Below are 19301 nucleotides of genomic sequence, written 5' to 3'. Positions count from 1 at the left end.
GAGCGGAGACGCAGGAAGGGCCTGGGCCAGGCACCTGCAGCTCTGTCTTGCTTCCTTCCCCCTCCCCACCCTGAAGAGAACCTGGGAGCCTGTGGCTTCCACTGTCTCCCGTCTTTGCTTCCAGGGCTCCTGGCACCCCCTTCGGGCTAGTCAATAAGGGGTGGTCCCTTCCCACTCCACCAGGTACTGAACCTTGCCCTCAGGCGTGACCCTCCGAGCCAGCACCTGGTACTTCTCCCCACAGGCCAACCGCCCAGCCGCGCCAAAGTAGTTAGTGATGGATGACTTGAGGTGGGACAGGGATGAGTCGTCCTCACTGATGCTCTCAAACGTGTGGCTGTCAATGCTTTCGTCTGCCCGCTCGGGGCCCGAAGCCCCCTCGGCCCCACTGTCCGAGGGGCAGCGTCCACTCAGCTCGGCTGCCCGCCGCTTTGCCCGCAGTGGCGTGTACGCTGTGGCTGCCAGCTTCCTCTTCCGGCTGCCCACTGTCCGTCTATGGGGGGGAAGAGGAAGTGGGAAATGAGGGGGAATCCTTACAGGCCTCCCCCTGAGCACAGGCCCTGGGCCCATGCCACGCCCCCCCCGCCCCCCGGCATGGATCAGCCCACTGGATCCTCACAACAGCCCCATGGGAGGGAAACAGGCTCCAGGGGAGAAGCCACCAGTTGGGCAGTGACAGAGCCAGGATTCAGACCTCGGTGTGTCCGGCTCTATATTTAGGAAGCCCTGCACAGGGCCGGGGCTCCATCCTCTGTGCCTCCTGACGTCAAGCTGTGTGGAGGCCCCACTTACACTGCCGTCCCTCGTCTGGGCTAGACAAGTCCAATGGGGTTGGATGGCAGTTATGGATTAGAGTACCCCATATCCAAGAGTCTGGATTGGAGACAGACATGTGCACACACATGGGCAGAAAGAGGCAGACTTGGTAGAGAAGTGGCCACACAAGAAGAGGCACACATTCAGACACTTGAAACAGAAAGAGCCGAAGAGCTAGTGAGAAGAAACAGGAAGAAATAAGTGAAGCCCTAGCCATTTTGGCTCAGTGGATAGAGCATCGGCCTGTGGACTGAAAGGTCCTGGGTTCCATTCCGGTCAAGGGCACATGCCCAGGTTGCGGGCTCGATCTCCAATGGGATATGCTGGAGGCAGCCGATCAATGATTCTCTCATCATTGATGTTTCTCTCCCTCTCCCTTCCTCCCTGATTAAAAAAATAATTTAAAAAAAAGAAATAAGTGAAAATACAGAGGCAACAGTAGAAAAAGACACCCAGACAAGAGAAAAACTCCCAAGATACATAATTCTACTTTGCAGGGGCCTCCAGGACCCCAAAATGGAGCTAAAGGAGCCCAGAGTTCAGAAGCTCACCCTCCCTCCGCCGCTGAGGACGGCTATTGCCAACCGGGTTGGCCCCTCAGCGTGGCCTCTGGGGTTCTGTCCCCTTTCCCAGACCCCACACCATACAGGGTGTCATTCTCCTCTCCACCAGGCTTCCGAATCCACGGCGCCTTTCCTCAGAGACTAGAACACAGAACTAGGGTCGGGACCCTGCGGTCAGAGGCACAGACATGCAACCTCCTGACGTGCAGAGGCAAGAGCCCCAGAGAAAGAACCTCTGGTCAAATGACCCTGAGCTGGAACACCCAGAGAGAAATGTCACCCAGCAATCCAAGTGGAGCCACCTGAAAGCCCCACTCAGCCAGAGGGTGTCAGACCCAGGCTCACAGCTGCAGAGGGCCAGGTCCCTCAGGCCAAGACGCAGATGCACAGAATGAGCCACATGGCAAAAAGTGGGAGGAGGGGGGTGGGGGTGAAGGTGGGGGAGTGGCGGAATGGGAGTCCAGGCTGCCAGGAAGCTTACCTGGAGTCATAGGAGAGGCTGGTGGAGGCGGAGCCAGAGGTGCTGGCAGCATCCGTGGAGTCCAAGTCTGAGAAGAAGGTCTGGCCTGAGCTGGCACTGAGAGGGAGGAGAGGGTGAGCCTGCTATAGGCTCTCAGCACAGCCCCCCTGCCCGCCCCCCACCTCTCCAGGCGTCTCTGGGCCCCTCTGACCTCCCAGCAGGGGCCCACGTTCCCATTGCTGCCACCACGCCTGCCTCCTCTCTGCCTGTCCATGTCCTACCCTCCCAGACTGCAAAGTCCAAGGAGTCAAGAAAGCCTTCCCTGTCCACCCTCCCCTTTTAGGAGAGCTCCCGATCCCTCAAAAGGCTTTCTGCTCTGCACTCTCCAGGGGATGCCTTCGCGGCTGGGGTGTGGAGGTGGCTCCCTCACTGTTACCTCTTCAAACTCTGAATTTCATCCAGCGTGAAGTCAAATATGCTGGCCAGGTGGTGGTTGGTGCTCCAGGCCGAGGTAAAGTCGCTCTGTGGACACAGAGGAAGGAGCAGGGGCGAGGGAGCAGTGAGCCTCAGATCTTCTCCAGCTGTGGCCGCACAGCTGCCTGCTGGTATAGCCAGGCTTCTGAGGGCTGGACCCTCCCAGGGTAAGACTCGCTTCCTCTTATTCCCAGACCTGCCTGACTAGGAAGCAGGTCACCAGTCCTGGCTCCATCTCTAGCTGACTGCATGACCTTCCCATGTCTGGGTCTCAGCGTCTCAGCTGCGAAAGTGGACAATGAGCCCTGGTGTGTCCACTCTGAGGTGTGGGAAGACAGCAGAATGGGATGGCGGTGTGAGTGTGAGGAGTGGGAGACGGGAGGCGCTGCTAACACTGCTGCCTGCGGGTGGGCAGCTGAAGGGGAAAGCGAGCCCTGGAGCCTGGGTGCAGGCTGGGCTCTGCTGCTACCTGAGCTGTGACCTCAGGAAAGTCACCGCCCTTCCCTGGCCCTGTTTCCCCACCTGGACAGAGGGAACAAGGATATTACCCACCCTTGCCCCCTGCCTCAGGTTCTGGAAAGAACTTGGGGAGATAAAGGACTGGCCTTGCAGAGCCTGGCTCTTCCTTGTTTAGCTGTAATAAGAGCTGGCTTCTCCTTTAAGGGACCTGGTACAGTCCCCTGGGACTCACTTCCTGCACAGAAACCCCTAATATGTGCTGACCCTGCGTGTGAAAGTAGAGAGTAAGAAAATGAGAAACTAACACTGGGAATAGCATCTTCCAGCAAAAACTTTGATCTTTTTCTTCTATAAACTCGCCTTTTCTGCTGCTGGAATTCGTGAGGCAAACTGTGGAGACAGAAAAGCGAGAGGGTGGCCTCTTCAGAGCCTGCAGGCCCCTGAGGTTGCCAGAGGGAGGAGTGGCAGGGGCAGGGCTGGGCCACAGCCGTGGGGGTGGGACGGCCACCTTCACGACTTGGGGAGGAAGAGGAAAAATGGCAGCAGGGCGGGAGGGGATGGAGGAGGCATGATGGGCAGAAGAGAGAAGGTGCCTTTTCAGGGACATGCATTGGATACTCTGCCCCCTACACTCAGGAGGAGTGGCTCAACTCCATCAGGAAAGCCAGGGACCCCTCACACTGATTTTTCTGCCTAAGCCCCCATCCAGCAAGACTGGTCCCAGGATCTGGCTTTTCCTCCAAGCCAGTCAATAAGGGACTGAGGCAGAAGGAGTCCCGATGTGGGATCAGCCGTGGCTCAGCCAGAATGGCCCCTCAGGGTGCCTCCAGCGGGACCAGCAGGGGTAGGTCCTCCCTGCCTGCCTGGACTCTAGCACACTCTCTGGGCCCACCGCATGGCGTGTCGCTGGGGCTGGGAGCTGGGATCCAGAGTTTGGCTGCAGCCCTAGTCCCTGGGTCTCCAGGCACTGACCCAGGCTTGCTCTTTCCTCTCTTACGCAGCTCAGAGGAGGTGCCATACTCAGTGGGCACCAGGCCCTTGTCAGGCAGCAGCTTCCCTGGCGGGTTGGGCGGGACGCGGATGCGCAGGCGGAAGATGCACTTCTTCTTCTTAATCTCCTTGCCACAGAGGAACCTAGAGGTGGGGAGGGGAGGAGAAAGCTCTGGAGTCTGTCGGTCCATCCTCCTGGGGAGCAGAGTCAAGTGTTAAAACTACTCTCTGCGCTTCCCTGGACCCAGAGCTAAAACACAGAGCGGCCCGAGGAGACGCCGATTCCTCAGAGCCTGTGGGATCAGGAGTCCCAGGCGGAGGCTGAGGATGTGGCTGGTGGTTCCTGTTCTTCCACTGCCTGTGGTGGCTCTTGCTCTTCCTCTCCCTTTTCTTCTCTGCCTCAACCAGCCCCAAAGCCACCTCCCTTAGGAAGGCCTCCTCCAGCCCCGAGTGGAGCCCCATTCTGCTCTCTGCTCTCCACAAGGAGACTGAAAGCACCTCCAGGCACTGCCCTCATCTTTCCAACACCCTCTGGGCTGCTCTGAGGCTGCAGAGGGGACTCAGTCGCAGCCCTATCCTCAGGAGACTGTCCCCGGAAGGACAGGAGCCTCATGGACTCAGAGTAGGGCTGTGTCTGGGCCCCAAACCATGAGAAGGAGGGAGAGAGAGTGGTAAGTCTGCCTAGCGATGCCTGGAGACAGCGGCGGATGGAAGCAGGGACCAGGGCTTATCCTCATGCCTACAAAGGGCTGACACAGAGCAGCAGTTCGATAAAACAGTTGTTGATGGAACAAATGAATGAAAAAGAAGAATGTGAGCAAAAGCAAGAGTGGGAAAGCAAAGGTTTCAGGATGGCTGACATCCAGCATAAATATGGCAAAGGAGCCTGGCCATTCCCTGTGGTGGTAGCGCGGGGCGTGGCAGCTGTGGGTTCTGAGAAGAACTCCAAAGTCTGGCTGGGAAGCCACTGACTCACCCGAGAGAGAGATGGTGAGTCAATCCTTCAGAGCCTGGCCCAGATCTAGATGGCTAGGGCAGGAGGGGCCCTCGGATTAGGGCTGCTGGAGGGGTCAGGGGAAGCGTCACAGAGGAGGTGGGTGTCTCCCTGGATCTTGAAGGACAGGTAGGATTTATCCAGTCAAAGAGAAGGGGCAGGAGACCCAGGCAGGGAGCAGCGTGAGCAAAGGCTATGACGAGGTAGGAAGAACCTTTAGACTGAAATCCCACCTGTAGGGGGGCCCCACGGCACTCCCTTCCCTGCACGCACCGGCTTTTGTAACTGTTCAGCGCATTGAGGAGATGCGGTCCTCGGTCCGTCACGGGGGTGCTGGTGAGCTACGGGGGAGCAGGCCAGTAGGACAGTCAGACCCTGGCATATGACATCTGGGGATGCCTCCACCCAACACCTCCCTCCCCCCGTCTCCTACGTCCTCCAGGTGAGAACCAGTGACTTATTGCACGACCCCAGACAAGTGTTTTCACCTGAGCTCAGTTCCCATCTGTAACTCCTGTCCTAAATGTATCAAGAGCGTTAAAGATGTCCATGCCCTTGACCCAGTGATGCCACTCCATGACTCTACCATGCGGACATAATATGAAACACAGACGAAGCTTTCTGTACAAAACGTTCACAGCGGCACTGTTCCCAATGCTGGGCCAATGGGAAGGGAACAGGTAAACTACGATGGGAATCAATGCCGCCTTTAAAATGTTTTTGAAAACTCTTTTCATGACATGAAAAGGTATTTATGATGTAATGAAAACTGAAAAGGGGTATTTACAATACTGTGTAATCTAAACCACGTAAAAAGAAAAAGTACACAGAGAAGAGAGGATGGAAGGAAATGTGTTTCTGGGTTGTGTGATGGGGGAAGATGGATGGCTTTTTTGACAAGCATACTTCCTTATACTTTTTGATACTTTAAAATGGTTCTACTAGGAGCATGTATGATTCTTTTTGTAAATCAGCAAAAAATGTTGTTTTTAAAATACACCAGCTCTACCTATCTTTTAGGGCTTTATAACACTTATGTCTTTTATAAATTATCAAACATTGCAAATGAAGATGTTATATGAAAATCTTTTTTAAAAAGGTTTAAAAAAAAACACAAAAAACACACCCTGTCTCATCAAAGAAGGGTTTGGGGCAGTCAGGAGAGAAGATGCCTCACTCTCATCACGTGGTGGAGAGGATTCTAAGGGTGACACAGCCCTACCATGAAAGTGGCTGGGGAGGCCCTGGCTCCAGTTTTGGCTCAGCTCCAAATGACAAGCCACTCTCCACCTCTGACATCCAGAAACTCCCGTGGTGCCCACTTCTGCTATTCAAAGTAGGACCAGCAGGGGGCAGGCCCACTTCACTTTCCATCCTCGCCAGGTAATCTGGAGTGGGTCCAACAGCTGGGTCCTGCTTCAGCCAGACTTGCTCCCTAGCTCCCTACCTAAGTCTGTGAGGTCCTAATCTGCCCACGGTCAAAATCTCGGTCAAGAAGCCCCTTGCAAGGCACAGGCTCAGAGGCGTGGGCTCAGGGATACAGCAGCTCAAGGGCTCTGGGTCTTACCCCGGCCAGCAGTTTCAGAGCGAGCGCTCAGAGACCTGGATCCTAACGAGCACTGTGTGACCCTGGGAAGCCTCTCGGAACCGTGGTAGCCCCACTGTGGTGTGGGCTCTTGCCATTCTGCCATCCCATGTCCTGCATACCTTGCCAAGCTGCAGGAGCTCCCAGTGGTGGTTGACAAAGGCCAGAATCTCCTCAAAGTCAAAGTACTTCTTCTTGCTCTGCACCCCCAGGTTGTAGAGGGCCAGGTGAACTACATCCACCCTGGGCAGGGGGCAAGGAGGTGGGGCTGGGGTGAGGCAGCAGGCCAAGGGCAGGGCTCGAGGATAGGGGCAAAGCTGGGGCCTGGTGGTCGGAAATGGAATTGTTCCTGGAGGAAGGGGGGAGGGGAGGAGCCAGGACAGACAGGGGGTGCCTGGGCCAAGCCCCATCCTCTCACCATCGCAGGGGTAGCCTCTCAATGTATTCTGGGCCCTGGTTACACACGGAGCAGAAGAACAGGTAGAACCTGTGGGCGGGTGGAGAGGGGGCCTGCGGTGGGCGAGGCTCTGACACCCCACCCTAATCTAGCCCCCTCACTCCCTCACCTCCCACTGCCATCCCATAGTCAGCTTGTTCTCATTCCTAGGGCTGGAGGCAGGGGTAAGGACAGGGCAGGACAGAGACCAAGAAATACTCCCCTACCCCCTCGAACCCCTGCCTCAAGCCCTTTCCCCAGTGTCACTGCCTGGAGTGTGGCTGAGTTCAGAGAGAGTGGGTCGAGCTGGGCTGGGCTGTCACGCTCTTCCCCTCTGAGACACACACACACACACACAATCACCCCGGCACACATCTCTGGTTTGATGCACTTAAGCCTCCCATGAGCTTAGCCCCACTGGTTGGTTAGAAGCTGAATCAAGTTATCCATTCACCCAGTGGTTCCTACAGCACCCCTGGGCAGGATGGGGCAGGGCTGTGTCACTCCCCCTTCCCCAGGCACTTAAAGAGACCAGGGCTTAGAGAAGGTAGGGCTTTGTCTAAGATCCCCCACAAATCAATGGCACCTAGGATGTGGTCCAGAATATTCCTCTACCGGAAGATTTCCCCCATAGAAACCCCCCGCCCCCCGCACTTAACTAGAGCCTGGCACGTAGTCTGAAGGAATTGCTACTGCTCTCCCCGTCTCCCCACCTCACACCCAAGGCTGAGCCAGATCAGATTAGCACCTACCGGTCTCCAAACATCATGGGCTCATTGAGGCACTGGGTGCAAGCCTCGTGGAACCACTGCCTGCACCGGTAACACTGCAGCATCCGCAGGTACCACCTGGAGAGAAAGGGGAGCCAGGGTCACCTGGGCCCACACCCCCAGCCAGATAGGAGCCTCTTTCCCCACAGAAACTTGCCCTCCACTGGGGTAAGGGAAGGAACTCAGTTACCGAGCCAGAGGCTGTGCCAGGGGAGGTCCTGCAAGCAGGGCACATGCCTTCATTTGGGCTCCGGATGGGCCACTATCCCATTCTATAGATGGGTCAGGGAATAAATGGCTTGCTCAGGGTCACTCAGAACGCAAGTGGTGGATGGTGATTCAAATCCTGGCCTGCCTGACTTCAAAGCACTCTTCCACCATGTCACACCGGAGTCCCCATCTCTGGACTGCACCCCACACACTTCTTCCCAAATACCACCGACAGGGTAAAGTTTGCTCAGGGGACTTCGTGGGAGAATAATGGCTCCTGTAACCATCAGGGGCAGCACTATGCCTGGTTTTTCTCACCTGGTACTGTACCTGCCCTATCATGGCCATTCAGCAACCACTCACTGAATATAAGCTAACAGCAGAAAGGTATTCTCTTGATGACAGTCAATGCTTTGTTCACACCTTGTCAGGTGTGGTCCATGGACCACTATCATCAGAATCACCTGGGGTCTAGGTACACTGCAGATTGCTTAGCCTTAGCCCACTCAAGAGATACTCAACCTCCCACTCTTGGTCCGCCCCCAGGCAGGTGGCCACCGCCCCCGGGGGTGGGGGTAGGGGGGGGCCGCCCGCCCTGCATCCCCACCTTCCGGCAGGCTGGCCCTACCCCATCCCGCCCCGGAGGCCTTACTCTCCGGGCCCGCCGCAGTAGCAGTAGCATTGCTGCTGGTTGGTGCGGTGGGGCGAGTCCCACTCGAGCTCCTCGGGCTGGTAGGAGAGCACCATCTTCACCGCCTGCAGCGTCCTGGCGATGGCGCCCTTCTTCACCGCGCCGCCTTTCTGCGGGAGATGAGGGTCCCGGTTGGGCCACAAGCGAAATGCCCACTAGGGGGACCCGCAGATACGCCAATATAGTCAGACGCCAGGAGCTTTTTCCCAGAATCCGAAATCCATCCTCTCTCTTTCCCAGGTCTCCGTTAATAGTAATAAGCACAATAAAAGTAACAATAGTAACTAGTGAGTGTGGGCACATACATGGTTTTCTCTTTTAACAGTAAGGCTCCATTTATTGGGGGCCTCCTACTCCTGACACCAAACCCGCATCCATTTCACAGTTGAGGAAACCGAGGCTCAGAAAGGCTAGGGAACCTGGCCAAGTGAGTGGCAGAGGCGCCGTCTGCCTCCAAAACATTGGCTCTGTGACCCCGAGTCAGGCCTGAGCTTAGAAAGTCACTGGACCTGTGACTGGAGAGGGGAGAGGCAGGGACTGAAGGATGAGGGGCTCACCCGCACAGCCAGCGCGAAGATGCAGCGTCGGCAGAACCAAGGTGTGAGCAGGGACCGGTCGGCACTGCCTGCTATGGGGATGTGGCACTGCTGGTGGTAACCTAGACAGAGGAGTGTGGTGGGTGCCCACAAGGAAGCAGCCGTGGCCCCAGGTTGTCAGCCAAAGGCGGCAGGGCAGGGGAGGGCTGCAGCAAGACCTGGGAGCTGGGTGCCTGCCAGCTGCCGGGGACGGCCTGGTCATGCTCTCACCGAGGCAAGCCAAGTTGGTGTCCAAGCAGGCGACTAAAAGGCTGCCTGGGCCCCAGTCGGAGAGGCACCGAAGTCTGACTTCAGCCTCTGTGCCTCATCTCTCCCACCTATGCTCTCCACCCAGGGGGGCTCGATTTCATAACTCGTCTCACTTTCCAAAGCCCCAGCTCTCTCCAAGGGTCACCTCCCTGGGACCTCACTCCCAGAGACTGGCCCCTGTCACTCTGGAGCTCCAAGAGAAGCAGGAAGCCAGCTAAGGCCCCAGCAGTCTGAGGCACTGCCTGTCAGGGACCAGTGTGTGTGGGGGCGGGGGGCGGGGTGGGCGTGGGGGAGCCACAGGTCAGGGCCTTCTGGGCACTTGCTCATCACACTCACCCAGGCCACACTTGCCACAGATGAGGATCTCATTCAAAGGTCCTGATGTCTTCCCCAGGCAGATGTTACACTTGGGCTCCTCCCCCGGAACACCAGCTGAAAGGAAGAGAGAAGCCCTGTGGGTCTGGCTGGCGGGAACTGGGAGTTTTAAAATCGCAGTCCAGGTGCTGAGCCTCTGTGCGCGGGGCCTTGAACCGGGCCCCACATGCCAACTCACGGATTCTCCCCAACCACTCGGAGGTGCCTGTTGTCATTACTCCATTCTAAAAATGGGGAAATGGAGGCTCACAGATGTTAAGTCCCTTGATCTGCTGGTAAGCAGGAGAAGAGGGATTCAAACCCTATCTGTTTGACATCAAATCCTTTGTTCTTTTGTCCATATCATGCTGCCTCTCCTGCCTGATTTAACTTGATCTGTTAAGCAGTTTTTTATGTTAAATAATTTTTAAAATTTTTATAAATGTTATAATTTAACTCTGTATTCTCACTAACAGTTATGAACTCATGGGCAATCTTGTTTTTAAAATATTCCCACTCGCTTCCTGCTATTATTTTGCATCAAGTCCCAGATAGCCAATTATATCCATAAATATTTCAGTATGTATCTCTGAAAGATTAAAACTCTCTTTTTAAAAAAATCTAGGACAGCATCTTTAGTGCACCTAAAAATTAAAAGTAAGTTCTTTATATCAATACCTTCCGTTAGTGTTCACACTTCCAATTGTCTCAAATAAGTGACATAACCATTTTGTTTGTTCGATTGCTTTTAAACTATAGGTTCCCTCTCCATCCCTTTTTTCCCTTTGCATTTTTTTGTTTCTATTGAAGAAGAAACACGTGTTTATGTGTGAAAGGTGTGAGTGAATACATTAAATACATGTTAATGTGTGTTTCTGTCTTATTTCCACTAGCAGACTGAAATGGTATCTGTTCATCAAGGTGTCCCCAGGACCTCATACAGTGTGTGGTGTGTAACACATGTTTAATGCATGTTTGTTGAGTAAATGCTCTCGTCTCTTATTCCTCAGTATCTGCACACTTTGTGGGTCTCAGTAAGTCCTGGGCTTCCTGAAGCGATGGATCAATACCTATGATGTGTTCAGCCTTGTGCTTGCACCTTGGGAGATGCCCCAGGGGCTGCCGTCCTGCCCTGTCTGCAAAGAGCAGGTATCTGGCGGGAGCCAAGTGATTCCCCAGGTGAGCACACAGTGGGCCTCCTACTTGTGGTCTGCTAAAGTGAACTGTTTTCCCTTAGCAGCTGGCTCCCTGCACTTTTAATAAGAGGGTAACAAGGAGAGGAGGTCCTTATTGCTTTGGATCTTTTTATGATAAACTAGAGGTCCGGTGCACAAAATTCGTGCACGGGGCGGGGGGTGTCCCTCAGCCCGGCCTGCACCCTCTCCAATCTGGGACCCCTCAGGGGATGTTATCCTAAATCCGCAGTCAGACATCCCTCTTGCAATCCGGGACCACTGGCTCCTAACTGCTCACCTGCCTGCTGGCCTGATCTCCCTAACTGCTCTCCCCTGCTGGCCTGATCTCCCTAACTGCTCTCCCCTGTCAGCCTGATCACCCCTAACTGCTTCTGCCTTGGCCCCGCCACCATGGCTTTGTCCAGAAGGACGTCTGGTCTAATTAACATATTACCCCTTTTATTAGTATAGACTGAGGTGAGAGGGGCTTGGAGGAGAATCAGTCTGCATTAGCCACACCATCTTGGAGGCAAAGACAATTTAGAAACTCTACCGACTGCCTGGGTTCTGTGGCCCCTACTTGGCAGGCTTCTTGAAATCATCTATGATAACAAATTCTTTAGGAACTGCCCCCCTATAACTCTGGGCTAAGCATTTTATGTGGATTATCTCATTTAACCACTCTGTGAGGTCAGTACTTTCAACATCTCCTTTTTTTTTTTTTTAATGAAGAGACTGAGGGTCAGAGAGATTATGTCCCTTGCCCAAGGATATGCAGCTATTAAATGGCAGAGCCAGACCTCTGTCAAGGAATATCTGACCCTCAAGCCTGCCTCCCTACCCCACCACCATCACATCTATCCTCCTGTTTGAGCATGAATGGCAGACAGGCTGTTGGGAGCTCCATGTTGAAAATATGTGAGTGTTGTGACTAATTAGTGATGTCTGTCATAGACATGGGAAGGGAGAACGGTGGCAAGAATGCCATCCATTTAAGACAGTCAACTCTCTGAGGGCAGGGACGATACCCAGCCCAGCTCCCTTTCAACCGTGAAAGCTGGTCCTGCTCCACTGCATGCCCATCTTCACCTGCCTGGCCCATCTCTGCTCTTGTGCTCTTTCCCCCGTGGATAGAGCTGCCTCCACTAGTTTTCTCCACATGCCGGTAGGGGACACTGTGCTCATCTAGAGATGACCATTCTGATTGCCTGGGCCCCTCCCTGTTCCTAGCCCAGAGAGACTCCAAGCTTTGTGCAGCAGGAGATGAAGGGCAGCAAGGAGACAGATGCAGGCCTGGACCCACACCGCTCCCAGCACCTCCCGAGCCCCTTTCTCCATCTGCTGGCCTCGAAGGCATGGGTACTCGAGGGGATGACCAATGTCATGGGCCTTTCCATGAAAATGTACAACTGACAATCCGATTGGCATCTCAGGGGCACTTGGGGGTTCATGGACAAGGTCAGATACCAGGAATAAGAGACCGAAGAAGAGAAGAAAAAAAATAGAGGTGGAGGAGGAGAGAGGACAGAGGGTGGGTGGGGCAGGGGTGTCTGAAACCTTAGGAATACTCACCATGCTGTATGTCCTTCCACAGGACCCAGTATTTGGAATTATCTTCAAAAGTCACAAGGCAGCTCTGCTTTGAACTGCTGACCTGGGGCACAGAGAGGAAGGAGCAATGTGAGCAAGTAGCTGGGGAGAAGCCATGGAACACGGTCTTCCTCTCCCATTTTTGTCCCCACAAGTCACAGAGATTAATGTGACCCCCTCCTTGCGCTCCAGAAAGCAGAGGTGGGCCAGAGGGAAGGTGGATGGCAGCTCCTGGAGGTAGCACATGCCCAGCCACTGGAGTTGTACAGTCAGGGACCGAGGGACGACTTGGTGGGAATGTTGAGGACAGAACAAGCCATGGTCATCTGTGATCCTCTCCAACCTTCCTCCATTTTGCTTTGTAGGCTCGAAAGGCACTTTTCTAAAGAACTGGTTGGGTGATATTAGTACTAAGAATGGCACCTGCAAAAGCTTCTTCCATGTTCAGCTTTTGAGCATGAGGGACAAGAAGGGAATTTCCCAGCAATCCCCCATCCTCCATCACCAGCCTAGGCCAGAGGATAAGCAGAGAGATGCTGAGCCTGGGAACAGGGGCCAGGGAGAAAAGGTTTACCCTCTTGATCTTCCCAAGGTAATACAGTCCATCTGTCCACCGGCACAGCACATACTGGCCCTCCGTCAGCTTGGACATCAGGTCTTTGAAGTTGTTCTTGGCTTTTGCCAGGGCCCCCTTGTTGGGGAGGTGACTGGTGGCACCATAGGAGTCCCGAGTCCCTGGGTCCAGAGCTCGATTCTCCATTGGTTTCCACGCTTACTGGAAGAGAAAGAGAACAGGCTTTTTACTCCTTGCTTCAGTGACAGGAGAAGGAAGGGACCCACCATGTATGTAATGTGTGGTAGGTGCCAGATGCTTTTATTATCTCACTGGATCTTCATGACAATCCTGCAAGGGAGACACTATTACTCCTATTTTACAGGTCGGAAAACTGGGCTTTGGCAAGGGAAAGTGGCTGGTCCAAGGTTGAGCCATGGCTCATAATCAGGTGAGCCCAACCTAAGTCCTGGTCTCTCTCCCACCCCTACCACACTGCCTTCCACAGAGATGAATCGCTCAGCCAACCACACAGCAGACGTCCAGGTCAGGGGCCTGAACCACACTCTCTGGCTTAGGAACCTGAGGCTTTATCCCCTAAGCCGGTGATTTTCAACCCTCTTAATCTTATGGCACACATAAACTAATTACTAAAATTCTGCAGCATACCAATATATATATATATATATATTTTTTGCCAATCTAACAAAAAATAGGTATAATTTTGACTGATTTACAAAATAATAATAGTAGTAGTAATTACCTATCCTTTTGCTCCAAAGTGACTTTTTTAAAATGTCAGGTGTCTAGCCCTGGCGCTGTGGCTCAGTTGGTTGGAGCGTCCTCCTGTGTACCAAAAGCGGTCAGGTCACATGCCCAGGTTTAGGGTTCGATCCCTGATCAGAGTGGGTATGAGAGGCAACTAATTGATGTTTTCTTCTCTCCCTCTCCCTTCCTCTCTCTCTCAAATCAATAAAAACACATCCTTGGGTGAGGATTAAAAAATAAAAAATCAGGTGCCTATCCTTGTATATAAGGATTTCTGGTACCAAGAATTAACTCATCAGACCCAACCTGATTATGTGTCATGACCAATAAGATGCAATTCTATTATATTTATGGTTCAATTCAGGGCATTCACACCTGAAGGCTATTTTTGTGTTGGCTGTTGTCATTTTTTCCCTTTGACTGAATTTACTGGGGTGACATTGGTTAACAAAATTATATAGGTTTCAGGTGTACAATTCTATAACACCCCGTACCCTGTATTGTGTGTTCACTACCCAAGCCAAACCTCCTTCCATCAGCATTTATCACCCCATACCCTCCTCCACCTCCCCTACCCCTGTGGTCATTTTATAACTTGACAATCTAAGGGAAAGGAGATCAGTGCCCCTGACTAACCAGTCAGGGATTGCATGTTTTAAAAATTCTTGTGCCACACGGGTCGAAAATCACCGCCATAAGCAAGTACAGTGCATGCTCTCTGAGGGGAGGACCTTATACTCTCCACTCCTAACCTGAGAGCTGGCAGAGAAAATTTACCCAGAAAGAAAAACGCCTGTGTGGCTTGTGAACTGGTGTAGACTCGACCATCTGTGTCTTCTGTAATCTCCCTTTCTGCTCTCAATTATGGGATGACTTAATGGAAACCAGTGCTGGGACATTTAAACTTACTTATGCTTTTACTCAGATGCAAAATTGCTCGGAATGCCACTCTCTCCATGCCTGTTTCTCACCAGCGTATAAAATGCTTTCACTCTTCCTATTAATGATACTATCGGGGTCCCCAGAACCCCTAAGCACATTAGACCTCTCCAACCAATGAGTTGCCACAGCTGCCAACTTTACACACAGTGACTTCCTGCTGACTTTTCCATCCTTCTGTCCTGGTCTAAGTTAGCGCCTCACCTGCCTGGGCCATTGAGTCATTCAGTAACTGTTTCCTGAGCCTTGTGCTCACCTGTGCTAGGCACCTGGGGGTGGGAATGATACCACCAGCGCCCAGGGCGAAATGGGCCACTCCTTGCTTTCCTGCCTCCCCACGAGACTCTTCTAGGGGGCCAATTCCCATCTTCTTATTCTCTTCCAGAAACCTTCTGTGACTCCCAATGCCTTCAATGGCATTTGAAGCCCTCTCCAAAGCCCCCTCCGCCCCTCTCTGGCCTCACCTGGCTGCAAGCCCCTCCACACACTCTCCACTAAGCCAAACACTGCCTCCCTCTGTTCCCTGCACCCCTCCCTCTCTGCCATGGCGCTGGGCACCTGGTGTTATGATTATCTCTACACAGGGAGAGAGTCCCATGCATTTTCCGTTTGAGTGTGTGCCCCTGTGAGACTGTGTTGGATGTTCACAACAGTATGTCAGTGAGCATATGAAGCTAAACACATGTGTATGGCACGTCAGGGGCCCCTGGCAGGAAGGGCACTGTGGGGGTCTTGGCTCTCCAGACAGGGGCGCGGACACCCCGTCCACCTCTCTGTCCCCACTCCTCTTTTCTCCAGTTCAGGACGCACAGGCACTGAGCAGAGCATTCGGTCCGAATCCCTGCCTTCTCCACCACCTGATTTCCCTGCTCGGCGAGGTCCCCGCCCGCCAGGCTTGGGGCCCGAGCCGCGGCAGGTTCACAAACTGACACTTCCTCCCCTGCCGCGCCGCCAGGAGCCAGCAGGGTCGCCGCGCCCCCGCCCCACGGGCTGGGAGAGGGGGCCCCCGGGTGGCGCCCCCCCCCCCCCCCGCGTCTCATCCCCCCCGGAGCGGGCCCCCGTGGGCTGTGATTGGCTGATTCAAACCCATCTGCAAAGAAATGCCTCTTTGCGGGTTCCCGTCGGCGTCCAGTTCAAATCCGCGGCACCCGGAGCGCGGGGCCAGGCGGGGGCAGGAAGCGAGGATGATTCATGCGCCGGGGCCTCTCCCAAGGCGGCCGTTGGGTTTTTAAAAAGGTTGTTGAGGAGAGGAAAAAAGCTGCAGAAGTACCCCCTACGGACCAGCGCTCCTCTCTCTTCAGTCACTCGGACGCTGAGCCTCCCCCTGCCCCAATCTGGCCGCAGCCTGACTTCGGACGTGAGCAAAATCCCAAACGCACCCGTTGGTCTCGCCTACACCCCACTCCTCCCGGAGCAGGAAAAGTAAAGATTTAGGGCAAAGGAATAGAGACCTGTCACCCACGCTCCGCAAAGGCTTGGGGACCCGGGCGGAGCTCCCGCCGCGGACACCGGTCATCCCCCTTCATCCCCCAGGCGCGCGGCTCCCCAGGACTCCAACCCCCTCCCCCCGCCCCGAGGCGTTCGCCAGCCGAAGTTCTGGGAGATTGCGAAAGAGAGATGTGTGCAGGGAAAGAGTGTGGCTCAGAGTCCCCGGTCCGGCGGGCCGCCTGCAGCGCTCAACTTACCGCGAGCCTGCGTGTCCGCCGGTCCCACTTGGAGTCTGGCCACTAAGCGCATCCGCGGCAGAGACGGCTGCGCTCGGCCCGCGGCTGCCCGGCCGAGTGTCCGCTCGTGGGGCCGGGGTCGGGGTCTCGGCGGGGGCGGGGCGGGGCGGGGGCGCCGTGGGGAGGAGGGGGGAGGAGAAGAAGGGAGGGGCCGGGGCGCTCAGGAAGGGGCCCCCCGGGCGCGGGGCGCCATCTTTTTCGCGTTTTCCCGCGAATTATTGACGTCCCGCTTATGTAATTAGCGGGGCCCGCGCCGGCCTCGCCATTGGAGCCCGCGGCCGCGGGGCCCTGCAGCGCCCCCGCCCGCCCGCGCGCCCGCCCCTGGCCGCCCCCGCCTGCCGCTGGCGCGCATCTTCCGCCGCCGCCGCGCGCCGGGCGGGCGCACACACGCGGCGAGTGCACGAACGCAGGGACCGAGCCGGGACGCGGCCGCGCCACAGGGCGCAGGCACAGCATGGGCACACACAGGACAAACCCCGCGCGGGCGCTCAGGGCAGGCACACACTTGCTGAGGAAATAGCTCTGCGCGCAGCCACAGACCTACCACTGGCACAGACGGCGGGGAGGTGCAGACTCACAGCGTAGACACGACCCAGGGCAACCCAAACGGGATTCACACAACTTAAACGCCACAACACCCTGCGCTGGCAGCGCGACCAGCACAGAGACACAGCATGAGCATAACGCAGAAACATGTACAGCGCACACAGCAGACCCAAGTTCACACCACACCTCATATATGACACGAACATATAGACGACCACAGAGTGCAGACAGATACAAACAAGGAGAGATACACAGTATACACAGTATAGATACGCAACAGAACTTACATATAAGGCAGACAAACAGGCACGGTAACAAAGTACACCAATAACACAGTGCACGGAAACACAGCACAATAGCTACTGTATACACGAATAAATGCATGACACACAGCGAAAGACAACACATACACAGCCATAGGAATAGCGCATTGATGTTAAGGAATAGCAAATAATAGCAATGAGTATGACTCGGGTCATATAGGGCCCTTGCCCTGGGGAGGAAAGGGCCCACACACTCCTCCGTGGGGGGTGGTAAGAAGAGTTGTCAACAACACCCTACTCTTTACCCGGCCCCCCTTATCCCTCAGCCCTCCCTTCACCTGCTACCATCACACTCTGCAACATCCCCAAGAGGCCAGGGAAGTGTGTACATCTTGGAAGAGGCCAGTGGACATCCACTTCCCCACCCCACCCCAGCTTTCCCTATCACTGTCAAGTTGCCCATCCTTGGCTCTCTGCCTCTAGGCCTTGGAGTATGATCTCTCTAGCTGGCTGTGTCTGCCTTTAGGATGTGCAGAGCAAAGATTATGGAAGGATGCACTTGCCTCTGGGTCTCACAGGCCAGCTTCACTGATCACTGGCTGTGGAAGCTGAGCATATCACTTCAACTCTTCAGCCTCAGTTTCCTCATCTAAAGAGAGTTTTGGGGAAGGTTAGAATTAATGTATACAAAGCCCTGGGCAACCAGCGGTATGCAGTGAGTGAGTGTTGTACTTTGTAAAAAAATTACATATTCACTGAGTGCCCCCCTGCGGGGGGGCTAGAACTGGGAGCTGTGGGGCCCACAGTCTCATGGGGGGATCAGGTGTTGGTACAGGAAGTGGTAACACATGTAAATATGACAGGCTTGGTGCAGTGAACGGGACATGGAATCGGAGGGGTCCTGCCTTTGAGTTCAGCTCTGCCTTGGAGCCAGTGTGGGATCTTGGGTGGTGAGCTGGTTTCCCTTTGGGCCCAGGTTCCTCAAAGGGGGTAATAATACTACTCCATCTCACAGGGCTGTTGCATAGATGAGGTTAAAATTAGATTATGAATGAAGGTTAAAATGGCATGACGAAGGAGCGGGTACTTTTGTATTAAAAAAAAAAGTGGTGTGTAAAGTGAGGTGTTATTAAAACACGAACAAAACAGCAAGTTATAAATGTCACTGGAAAGGTACAGTGTCACCAGTGATGTTTAGAGGCAACTATAACTTCGAATTGAGCAGAGAGGGTATATATCATGGGGAAGGTGGCGTTTAGGTAGAATGTGGAACGAGGAGGTGAGCCTGCCAGGTGTAGGAGATGGTACCTGCAGGAGCCTGGGATGCAGTGAGTTGTGTGCACTGGGCTGGAGTTCAGGTGTCTGGAGGGAAGCAGTGGAAGGCGAGGCTGGCAGAGAAGGTGGAGCTGAGTATAATGGGCTGAACTTGATTTTCAGATCACTGGCCATCCAGGGCCACCAAGCAAGGTGGCAAGAGTGCATGTTCTAGAGGAGCCATTGCAAGTCTAGAGAAGAGAAATGCCATAATCTGAATTTGGGACCTGGTAGAAGTAAGTTGAAAGTGTAGACAAACAAGAGAAAGACAAATAGTCCAATTAAAAAAAAAAGTTAAAAATATCAATAGGCAATTCACAAAAGAGGAAACCTAAATGGCCAAAAATATAAAACAAGGTTCAACCTCACTGGCCATGTGAGAGATGCAAATGAAGAGTCCATTTTACATCCAGCAGACTGGCAAAGAGGAAGAAGTCTGTCCATGTGGGGAGAGGGAGAAGGGTGGCGAGGATGTGACAGCTTGGAACCCTCACGACACCAGCAACGGAGACATAAATGGCCACCACTGCTTTGGAGTGGACTTGGGTAACCAAGTTCAAGACGCTTTCATCCACAGTTCACTGACTCCACCCTACTCCACATATAACTGTGAAAATTAGACATTGGTTAATTATCCATGAATAGCCATCCAGACAGATACGTTGTGATCTATGCATACCATGGAACAATACACTGAGAATAAAAAGAAACTAAGGCTATAAGCTTTATCAGAGATATTGTGTAGGAAAAGACAACATCAAGTTGTAGAGTAGGTACAGTGT

The 19301-nt window shown here is 54.1% G+C and overlaps 1 protein-coding gene across 1 annotated transcript; it reads right to left on the bottom strand.

Annotated features, from left to right (window-relative positions):
- Positions 1-150: 150 nt before the first annotated feature.
- On the bottom strand, positions 151-16474 carry PHF19 (PHD finger protein 19; the record flags this gene model as incomplete). The annotated part of the gene is made up of 15 exons (XM_080670142.1): positions 16358-16474; positions 12987-13187; positions 12395-12476; positions 9630-9725; positions 9006-9106; positions 8410-8558; positions 7530-7625; positions 6760-6828; positions 6464-6584; positions 5030-5097; positions 3745-3906; positions 3078-3162; positions 2276-2361; positions 1861-1956; positions 151-493 (listed from the first exon to the last, which is right to left on the bottom strand). The coding sequence occupies exons 2-15, from the start codon at positions 13170-13172 to the stop codon at positions 151-153; spliced, it is 1740 nt and encodes a 579-aa protein (XP_080526268.1). The 5' UTR covers positions 13173-13187; positions 16358-16474.
- Between the last annotated feature and the right edge of the window lie 2827 nt (positions 16475-19301).

Source organism: Plecotus auritus (assembly GCF_963455305.1).
Source record: "Plecotus auritus genome assembly, chromosome: 5".
NCBI lineage: Eukaryota > Metazoa > Chordata > Mammalia > Chiroptera > Vespertilionidae > Plecotus > Plecotus auritus.
The sequence above is the reverse complement of the archived record's forward strand: the minus strand, read 5'-3'. Positions and strand labels throughout refer to the sequence as shown.